The 10474-nt window shown below is 52.1% G+C and overlaps 1 protein-coding gene across 1 annotated transcript in view; it reads left to right on the forward strand.

Moving 5' to 3' along the window:
• Nucleotides 1–10263, forward strand: part of LIG3 (DNA ligase 3) — a 61633-nt gene extending 51370 nt beyond the window's left edge. Inside the window, exons 3-15 of the mRNA XM_053274667.1 lie at nt 5–148; nt 1009–1206; nt 2029–2180; nt 3867–4033; nt 5076–5153; nt 5831–5999; nt 6578–6733; nt 7257–7388; nt 8054–8133; nt 8586–8673; nt 8963–9079; nt 9389–9463; nt 10122–10263. Of these exons, the coding sequence (XP_053130642.1) occupies nt 5–148; nt 1009–1206; nt 2029–2180; nt 3867–4033; nt 5076–5153; nt 5831–5999; nt 6578–6733; nt 7257–7388; nt 8054–8133; nt 8586–8673; nt 8963–8971 (1373 nt within the window). The 3' untranslated portion in view covers nt 8972–9079; nt 9389–9463; nt 10122–10263. The remainder of the gene's footprint in view (nt 1–4; nt 149–1008; nt 1207–2028; nt 2181–3866; nt 4034–5075; nt 5154–5830; nt 6000–6577; nt 6734–7256; nt 7389–8053; nt 8134–8585; nt 8674–8962; nt 9080–9388; nt 9464–10121) is intronic.
• The last annotated feature ends 211 nt before the right edge of the window (nt 10264–10474 follow it).

A 10474-nucleotide genomic window follows, 5' to 3' on the forward strand; every position in this document is an offset into this window, starting at 1 on the left:
CCAGACCTAACTTCCAAAGCTGCGAGCACGCCCAAGAAGAAGGCCGTCGTCCAGGCGAAGATCACTCCCAGCGGACAGATCACCTCCCCCAAGAAAGTTCTGTCCGCTGCTTCCGACCCCTCACCCAAGAAATTCTCAGGATTTACAGGTGTGGTGGGCCTCTTGTGTTGAAATGAAATCTGTGGCATTTTTGCTCAAAGTGGAGAGGGCGGGAATCCTAGAATAATCTGGATCTAGCTGGTTTCACATTCAGCAAGCTGTGGGTAATGTGTGGGTTTTAAACCAGTTTTATTGGTTCCCTGTCTGAGGATCACCGACTCGAAACCGAAGCATCCCCAGTGCTGTATCCACTGCAGAAGGGGAGGGAGGATGGTGAAGCCCCTCCTCCTCGGCTCCTGATAGGCTGGCTGCGTGCTGGAGCTCAGCATGCACCTCCCCTCAGCCTGACTGCAGGAGATCCTTGCTCCTCTGCTCCTGATTGGCCGGCTGCGTGCTGGAGCTCAGCGGACCTCCCCTCAGCCCGACTGACAGGCGTCAGCAAATGAGCACCAGGGATTCCCGCGGAAACTAATAGAAGATAGGCTACAAATTCAGAGCTGGGTAGATGAGAACCAGCAAAGAGGGGCATAAACGTATAGCCAGAATAGTGTAGTGGTTAGAGCAGGCCTGCTCAACTTAGGCCCCCCAGCTGTTTTTGGACTACAACTCCCATAATCCCCAGCCACAATGGCTAATAGCCAGCGATTATGGGAATTGTAGGCCAACATCTGCAGGAGGGCCAAAGTTGAGCAGGCCTGGGTTAGAGCATTGGACTAGGACCGGGGAGACTGGAGAACGGCTTGTCCCGTTCATTTCCATAAGAGAGTAGCTTCGTGGGGGGTATGATTCAGTGACTGGAATGGCCCGTCTGCCTAACTGGGAGACTTAAATTTGTGTGTGCAAAGTTTTTAGTTGTGGGGTACATCCGTGGCGACATCCATCTCTCTTGGTCCATCTCTCTCTGCCCAGCCAAGCCCGGGAGTGCCGAGGAATCCAGCCCGAGCTCTTCCCACAAGCCGAGCTTGTCTGCTGAGAAGTGCGACCCCAAACATAAGGACTGTCTGCTGCGGGAGTTCAGGAAACTCTGTGCCATGGTGGCCGATAAGTCCAGCTACAACGTGAAGACCCAGATCATCCAGGACTTTTGGCAGAAAGGGACCAGTGGAGGTGAGATTCCTTTCTAGGGTTTCCCTGTTCTGCTTTTAATTGGCGCAAGTGTCTGTGTCGATCCCCAGGATGTAGGAAGCTGCCGTATACTGAGTCTGACCCTTGGTCCATCTAGCTCAGCATTGTCTACCCAGACTGGCAGCGGCTTCTCCCAGGTTCCAGGCAGGAGTCTCTCTCAGCCCTATCTTGGAGATGCTGCCAGGGAGGGAACTTGGAACCTTCTGCCTACAAGCATATAGATGCTCTTCCCAGAGTGGCCCCATTAGGGGAATATCTTACAGTGCTCACACATGTCGTCTCCCATTAAAATGTAAACCAGGCTGAACCCTGCTTAGCAAAGAGAGCTATTCATGCTTGCTACCACAAGATCAGCTCTCTCCCCTCAGGAGCCGGTGCCTGCCACTCAAAATAATTTATTTTATTGATTTATATCCTACTTTTCCTCTGAGATATTTATCCTTACAACAGCCCTGTGGGGTAGGTTAGGCTGAGAGATAAGTGTCCAGCCCAGAGCCCCCAGTGAGTTCCATGGCTGAATTGGGCTTTGAACTCGGGGTCTCCCCAGTCCTAGTCCAGCGCTCTAACCACTACACTACCCTAGCTATATGCTATGCTGGTCATTGCTGGCTCTTCTCTACCCAGCTCTCCAGTCCTAGGACTTTTCTGAATTTGTAGCCAGTCTTCTGGAGGTCCCCAGAGCTCTTTGCAGATGGCAGCTTATGGGTCTGTGTTTGCTTCCACTTCACCTACTCCTGATGGGGGAAAACGTGGTCCAGAAGCGGCTTCCTGCTCACACATGTCCGACATCTGTGCCTGTTCTAGATGGCTTCCACGGAGACCTCTACCTGATGGTGAAGCTGCTCTTGCCAGGGGTAATCAAAAGCGTCTACAACCTGAACGACAAGCAGATTGTCAAACTCTTCAGCAGGATTTTTAACTGCAGCCAGGAGGACATGGTTCGGGACATGGAACAGGTGGATGTGGGGGGATGAAAGTGTGGGTCTGTGCATGCTGGGAAATGTCAGATCTGATCTCCCAAGAAAATTGTTTTGTGGGGAGATCGACATAAACTTCCCAGAACTTTCATGTAAAGGTGAAGTGTGCCCTCAAGTCGGTTTCGATTCCTGGCAACCACAGAGCCCTGTGGTTGTCTTTGGTAGAATACAGGAGGGGTTGATCATTGCCTCCTCCCGCGCAGTCTGAGATGATGCCTTTCAGCATTTTCCTATATCGCTGCTGCCTCATAGAGGTATTTCCGATAGCCAGGGGAACGTACCAGCAGGGATTCAAACCTGCAACCTCTGGCTTGCTGATCAAGTCATTTCCCTAGCCGTGCCCTAAAGGGGAAGGTCCCTTGAGAAGAAGTGATTTCAGGAAGCAATTAATTAGGAAGCAACAACATCCAGCGAAAGTGAGACCTTTCAAACTTTGTTCGCTGGCTGGCTTGGGGGGACTTGTAGCCAAAGTGAAATTGACCAGATCACTTTCGGTTTTGCTTTGGGGATTTTTCAGCCAAGGTGAAATTGACCAGATTTTCCCTCCCTTTTCAATACCCGTGTTCTAGCATTCTGCTCTCTAAGGCAACACCAGCCTGATTCAGAACAGCGGGGGCTGGTGACTGGGTGGGCGACAAGCTGGGCAGGTGACGGGTGGTGCCAATGACGGTGGGCGGAGCTGCTAGTGGGGCAGTGATGGATTAACCCTAAAGGTAAAGGCTGCCATCAAGTTGATTTCGACTCCTGGTGCCCACAGAGCCCGGTGGTTTCCTTCTGGTAGAATACAGGAGGGGCTGACCATGGCCTCCTCCCGTGCAGTACGAGATGATGCCTTTCAGCATCTTCCTGTCTCGCTGCTGCCCGATAGAGGTGTTTCCCATAGTCTGGGGGAAACCGTCAGACCAGACCAGTCCGGAAATCAGACAATTTTCTGACAGTCTAGGGATTTAAGATTTAAAAGGATTTCCGCTTTAAATTTTAAACCCCCTTTTTTTAGTATAGAAACCAAGAACTAGGCCTGTGTGTGCTGAAAACTGTCAGTCCTGATTCCAGAGGGAAATGGTTGGGTGGCCTGATGTGACCCCTCCCCGCAAAACTGTCAGGTCAGATTGGAAATGCAACAGTTTTCCGACATATCTCAGGCTTTAAAAGTCTAGAAGGGGTCTTCCATTTTAACATTTAAACCCCAACCAGGCGAAAGAGCCACTGCTACTCAACTACGAGGCAGTTTCTTTCATACATATTGTTTGTTTGTTTTGTTATTTATTTATACATTTATATTCCACTCTTCCTCTAAGGAGTTCAGAGTGGGGTACATAGTTATGTTTCTCTTCACAACCACCCTGTGAGGTAGGTTAGACATGGGTCCCAGATGCATGTCAGGGCTATGACAGCGTTCTGCCGTGACATGAGAGATTTTAGTCGGCGTTTTGAACATTGGAGATCCCTCCTGTCATGGCGCTGCTCCCTTTGATAATGCCCAACGGAGGGTGTATCGGGTCCGACATCCCGGTTGAACCGACACAACCAGCACTTGTGGATTCCCAGGCTGCTGACGTCTTGGGTATTTTGTGCCCCGCTTTTCAGCCAATGCCGGACTCCCAAAGCGACATCCCATTAAAACCTCAAGCAAGTAATTCTCGGATTCCTTTCCTGTTTGACCAGGGGGACGTTTCGGAAACGGTGCAGCTCTTCTTTGAGAAGAGCAAAGCCTGCCCTCCCGCCACCAAGAGCCTCTTGACGATCCAGGAGGTGGACGAGTTCCTAACGCGACTCTCCAAGCTCTCCAAAGAGGATTACCAGCAGAACTTGCTCCAGGAAGTGGCGAACAGGTGCGGGGGGGGGGTGTTTTGTGAGTGCGGATTTAAGGAGATCGCACTTCAGGGATGGAATGGCGAGGGGTGGGGAAGCAGTGGAGAGGAAACTCGGGGTCATAGACGCTTCCCCCCTGCTGAGACTCCTTTTCTCTGCCAGCAAGACCCAGGAAGGAGAAGGCTTGGTTGTCCGTGAGCCAGCTGGGGTGGTCGGTGCTCACTGGGAGAGTGAATGCTCTGTGTGATTTTTGACAAGGCTTTCACCCCAGGAGATGACCGCGTTGCGAGGCTTCCAGCTTTCAGTCTGTTCTCGTGCTTTTCTCGTCCTGACTGCCGGGCCTGCAGTGGCCACATTTTGCAGTGGTCTCTTAAAAGCTTTTGAAAACACAAAAACGACATTGAGATCTTATTCATGTCCACAGAATGGTCATGGAAATTGGCAGGGATGTCCTGCAAAGATGACTCCATGGAGAGAGGACCACTGTTGCTTCATGGTGACCTGAACCCTTTCCTCTGTGCAAAAATGATGGCAATTCGACCCAAATCGTTGCAGGGTGGGGATAAAGAAAGGGTGATCCCACAAAGAAAGCTGTATGGTCAACAGTGCCCTTTTCTTTTTGACATTTGTCAAAAATCACTATGAGCATTCGTCCCCTAAGATGATACTAGGAGCATAGGAAGCTGCCATATACTGAGTCAGACCATTGGTCCATCTAGATCGGTATTGTCTTCACAGACTGGCAGCGGCTTCTCCCAGGTTGTCTCTCTCAGCCCTATCTTGGAGATGCTGCCAGGGAGGGACTTTGGAACCTTTTGCTTACAAGCAAGCAGGTGCTCTTCCCAGAGCAACCCCATCTCCGAGAGGAATATCTGACACTGCTTACATGTCGTCTTCCATTCAAATGCAAACCAGGGCAGACCCTGCTTAGCAAAGGGGGCAGCCCACGCTTGCTACCACAAGCTCAGCTCTCCTCCCTTCACTGCTTTGGCCCAAATTTTCCATGGCTCATGGCCTACGACAGCTCTGGATTATGTCTAAGCAATCTCTTTCCTCTTTTAGGTGCACAGCCAACGACCTGAAATGCATCATCAGGTTGATCAAGCACGACTTGAAGATGAATGCGGGTGCAAAGCACGTGTGAGTGTGGTCTTCTCGGAGAAGGGTAGTCTGATATTATGTCGTGGCCACTAAAATAGAGCCTCCTTATTCAGAGGCAATCTACCTTTGAGTACAAATTGATGGCAGATCTGTTACCTGAATCCAAGATTAATTTTTGAAGTGTGTGTGTGTGTGTGTGTTTGTGTTTGTTTGAGAGAGAATGAGAGTCTTAAACTCAGAGTCCCCTTCATTCCTTTTGGGTAAATATAGCCATAACCTATGCTTAATCTGTATTTTATTTATGTATTCAATGAATTGGTATACTACCCACTACCGAAATCTCTAGGCAGTTTAGAGCATAAAATAAGCCAGGGACAAACCAAACCAAGAATTTTAACAGTTAATATATAAAAACCAGGTGGAGATATCCATTAAAAACAGCAACTAACTAAAAAGCTTGGATAAGGAGATGCCTTTGGGGTTTTTTAAGGATGTCTTAAATTCATAGTTGTCTTCTATTTGGGTAAATACAGTAAATCTGTTGCAGAAGAGATTTAGATGAGCCTTCTGGGACGGTGGGGGGGCAGAGCCTCCGGCGAAGGAGCCACTACCATAAAGACCCTGCAGCGTGCGCTTAAAAAAAGAAGGATTCCGAATCGATTCTGAATCAATTTTAAAACTCCGAGACGACAGAAAACGTTCTCTCTTCCTTAAAGCCTCGATGCCCTGGACCCCAATGCTTATGAGGCCTTCAAAGCTTCCCGCAACCTCCACGACGTGGTGGAGCGGGTCTTGCTGAACCAACAGGAGTTGCAGAAGGTTCCCGGCATGAAAAGGACACTCAGCGTGCAGGCGACACTGATGACCCCCATCCAGCCCATGCTGGTAAGCGTCGTAGCTAGGGGTCCACGATTGGCAATTGCCAAAAGGACGATCTGTGCTCATAGTGGCATGAGGAGGAAAGCAGGGAGAGCTGGTCTCATGGTAGCGAGCATGAATTGCCCCTTTTGCTAAGCAGGGCCTGCCTTGGTTTGCATTTGGATGGGAGACTACATGTACGAGCACTGAGATATTCTGCTTGGGGATGAGGCCGTAGCTCAGTTGTAGAGTATCTGCTTTGCATGTAGAAAGTCAAAAACTCTGGGAAGGGACTCCTGCCTGAAATCTTGGAGAATCGCTGCCAGTCAGAGCAGGCAATTCTGAGCTAGATGGGCCAAGGGTCTGTCTCGGGTTAAGGCAGATGTTTGAGATGGGGCCATGACTCGGTCGAAGAGCATCTGCTTTTGTATGCGGAAGATCTGCAGGCCGGGCTGGAAAGGCTACTTGGTCGGAGTCTCTGGAGAGCCGCTGCCAGTCTGTGCAGGCAGCGCTGAGCTCAATGGGGCAGCGGTCGGACTCAGTAAAAGGCAGCTTCCGGTTGGCTCGTAGGGCTCCTATGAAATGGGGTTTTCCTCTCTCGTCAGGCCGAAGCCTGCAAGTCCATTGACTATGCTATGAAGAAGTGTCCCAACGGGATGTACTCGGAGATCAAATACGACGGGGAGCGAGTTCAGGTGCACAAGAAGGGTGACCACTTCAGCTACTTCAGCCACAGCCTGAAGCCCGTCCTTCCGCACAAGGTCAGCCAGCAATCTCGGGGCCATTTGCTGCCAAACGGGGCCAGCTCTTCTCCTTTTCCTGATGGCCAAACACTCCCAGGAGGTCCACCTTCCCAAACTCCCAGAGCATAGTCCAGGGCCGGCCAGCCTATGGCTTATGAGACCAAGCCAGTCCCGAGTGTGAATTATTGCCCCCTTTGCTAAGCAGGGTTTGCCTTGGTTTGCATTTGGAGGGGAGGACACACGTGGGCACTGTCTGCTGTAAGACACTTCCCATGAGGGGATGGGGCCTCAGCTCAGGGCCAGATTAATTGCTTTGCAGGCAGACAGTCCCGGGTTCACTCCCCGGCAGCATTTCCCGGTGGGTCAGGGCAAGGCTGTTGCCTGGAGCCTTGGGAAGCTGCTGCCAGTCAGTGCAGATGGTGCTAAGCAAGATGTAACATGAGTCTGACTCAGTCGGCAGTAGTTTCCTAAGTTCTTAACTCAAAAGGCGAGGGCGACCATCACTGACCAGCAGGACGTCCTTGTTTGTTTCCCCCACCAGGTGGCCCATTTTAAGGACTTCATCCCCAAGGCCTTCCCCGGTGGACACAGCATGATTCTGGACGCCGAAGTCCTTCTGATCGACACCAAGACGGGGAAGCCATTGCCTTTTGGGACTCTTGGGGTGCATAAGGTAAAAGGATCTTATGGGTTCTTTTAGGGAATCCAGGAGAGGAGAGCTGGTCTGGTGGGAGCAAGCGAGAGTGACTTGTCCACTTAGCTAAGCAGGGTCCTCCCTGGTTTGCATATGAAAGGGAGACTAGAAATGTGAGCATGGTAAGATATTCCCCTCAGGGGATGGAGCCGCTCTGGGAAGAGCATCGAGGTTCCAAGTTCCCTCCCTGGCAGCATTTCCAAGATAGGGCCAAGAGAGATTCCTGCCTGCAGCCTTGAAGGAGCCACTGCCAGTCTGTGAAGACAATACTGAGCTAGATAGACCAAAGGTCTGACTCAGTATATAGCAGCTTCCTATGTTCCTTCTCTCTCTCTCTCTCTCTCTCACACACACACACACACAAACACCCCTCTCTCTTGGTTGATTAAATTGTCCAACCGAGGGGTTCTCAAATGCAATCCCCAGGAGGCACTGGACTACAACTCCCATCATCGCCAGCCACGAGGCCTTTGGGTGTGGAGGATGGGTGTCGTAGTCCACCAACTTCTGGCGACTCAGTCAGCATTCATTGTAACAAGGTCCTGGGAGTCCACGAAGCCCCCTGCCTAAACCCCTGGCAAGCCCCTTTCCCGGCTAATCCCCGATGGCCGCCCCCCTCCTGACGTGCCGCTGCCTCTTTGCAGAAAGCTGCTTTCCAGGACGCCAACGTCTGTCTCTTCGTCTTCGACTGCATCTACTTCAATGACGTCAGCCTGATGGACAGGTAGGCCCTGGGTGTCGCTGGGGGTTGGCCAGGACACACCCACTGAAAGCCAGATCATGCCTTCTGCTTGGCATGCAGAAGGTCCCAGGTTCCCTCCCTGGCGGCATCTCCAGATAGGGCTGGGGAGGACTCTTGCCTGAAATCCTGGAGAGCTGCTGCCAGTCTGTGTAGGTCATACTGAGCGAGCTGGACCAAGGGCCTGACTCAGTAGACAGCTGCTTCCTAGCGGGTGGGGCTGTAGCTCAGAGGTCGAGCATCTGCTTAAAATGCAGGCACTCTCTCGGCTTCCCTCTCTGGCAGCCTCTCTGGCTCAGACTGGGCAAGTCCTCTGCCTGGAACGGAGCCGCTGCCAGTCAGGGTTGGCAGTCTCGAGTTAGATGGGCCCCTCGGGTCTGGCTCTGTATGAGGCAGCTTCCTGTGGCTTCCCCAGCTCTCTTTCTCCCCGCGGCCAGGCCTCTGCGGGAGCGTCGGAAATTTCTCCACGACAACATGGCGGAAATCCCGAACCGGATCCTCTTCTCGGAGATGAAGCACGTCACGGTGCGTGGAGGCTGAGGCTGGGGATGATGGGAGTTGTAGTTCAGCAACAGTCCAAACTTGCCTGCTGTTGGTCTGGATCTTGCCCACCTCGTGAATACAGAGAGTCTCAAAAACCTGGGGAAAAAACACAGGTTGATCCATGCAGGAGTATGGAAAACAGCACTACCCGCCTTTGGGGATTCTGTATTTGTATCTATTTTATTTATTTCATACATTTCTGTACGGCCCAAAACGCAGGTTCTCTTTTCTCTCTCTCAATTTTAACTTCGCATTTCCCTTTCCCTTTCAGAAAATGTGATGATTCTGTTTTGACGCACTGGATGAAGGCAAGCGTGACTCATTTCCTAAAGACTTTGGGTCCTGCCCAAGTCGTGGATTGTGGTGTTAGGAAGCTGCCATATACCGAGTGAGTCCATCCAGCTCAGGGCTGCCTGCACTGACTGGCAGCGGCTTCTCCAAGGTTTCAGGCTGGAGTCTTTCCCAGCCCCATCTGGAGGCGCTGCCAGGGATTAAGATGGGGACCTTCTGCATGCCGAGCAGATGCTTCCCCACTGAGCTATGACCCCACCCCCTAAGGGGAATATCTTGCAACACTCCAGTATTGTCACCCATCCAAATGCAAGCCAAGGAGGCCCATACTTAGCAAACTCAGGCTCGCGGTTGCAAGGCCACCTCTGCAGTTGTGGGGATGTATGTGTGTGTGTTTGTCACCTAGGATCCCAGTAAAATTCCAGGCTGGCTGAAGATTAATAAGAACTACTATCCTGACTTCATTGTTCCAGATCCAAAGGTAATCAGCCGGAGAGGTCCGGAGAGGGGAAGAACTCTCTCTCTGGAAGGGGTTGTGGGTTTTAGTTCCCCTCCTGGGCCCTTTTTCAGGAGCTTATAACAGGCCTATAACTGTTGCCACCTCAGTTCCCTCTGAAGAGGGAGTCCCAGATGTGGTTGACTACAACTCCCAGAATCCCCCTGCAAAAGCTATTGCAGCTGGGGGTTCTGGGAGTGGTTGTCAACCACATCCAGGAACCCCTCTTCAGAGGGAACACTGGTTGCCACCCTTTTCTACCCTCCCACCTGTGTTGAGGTAGGAACATAGGAGGCTGCCGCCTGAGTCAGACCTTTTGGTCAGTCTAGCTCAGGATTGTCCACACTGACTGGCAGCGGCTCACCAGGGATTCAGGAAGGGGTCTGAAGGAGCTGCTGAGGAGTGAACCGGGAGCCTCCTGCATGCAAAGCAAGAGGCTCCACCTCTGAGCTTACGGCCCCATTCCCCAAGAGGAATATCTTACCGTGCTGACATGTAGCCGCCCCTCCAAATGCAAACCAAGGTGGGCCCTGCTTAGCACGGGGCACAATTCGCACTCGCACCCACAAGAGCGGCTCTCCTCCTCAAACCTGCCCAAGGGTCGGCTCCCTGCTTATTCTGGGATGGTTGCCTTCTACCTTAGGAGGCGCCGGTCTGGGAGATCACGGGCGCGGAGTTCTCCAAAGCGGAGGCCCACACGGCCAACGGGATATCCATCCGCTTCCCCCGCTGCACCCGCATCCGGGATGACAAGGACTGGAGCACGGCCACCACCCTCCCGCAGCTCCAGGTGAGTCGCTCCCCGGTTCCTTCCCAACGCCAGACGAGTGGGCCAGTCTGCACCCTGGGCCCCTGAGCTGGTGGGGTTGACACAGCCATAGCTTTTTCAGTCTATTGCATGGGGGTGCCCAACCAGTTGGACTACAACTCCCATCATCCCCCACTGCAGTGTCTTGTGGCTAAGGATGATGGGAGTTGTAGCTCAGCCACACCTGA

This window comes from Hemicordylus capensis, chromosome 12, assembly GCF_027244095.1.
Source record: "Hemicordylus capensis ecotype Gifberg chromosome 12, rHemCap1.1.pri, whole genome shotgun sequence".
In the NCBI taxonomy this organism is placed as follows: Eukaryota; Metazoa; Chordata; class Lepidosauria; order Squamata; family Cordylidae; genus Hemicordylus; species Hemicordylus capensis.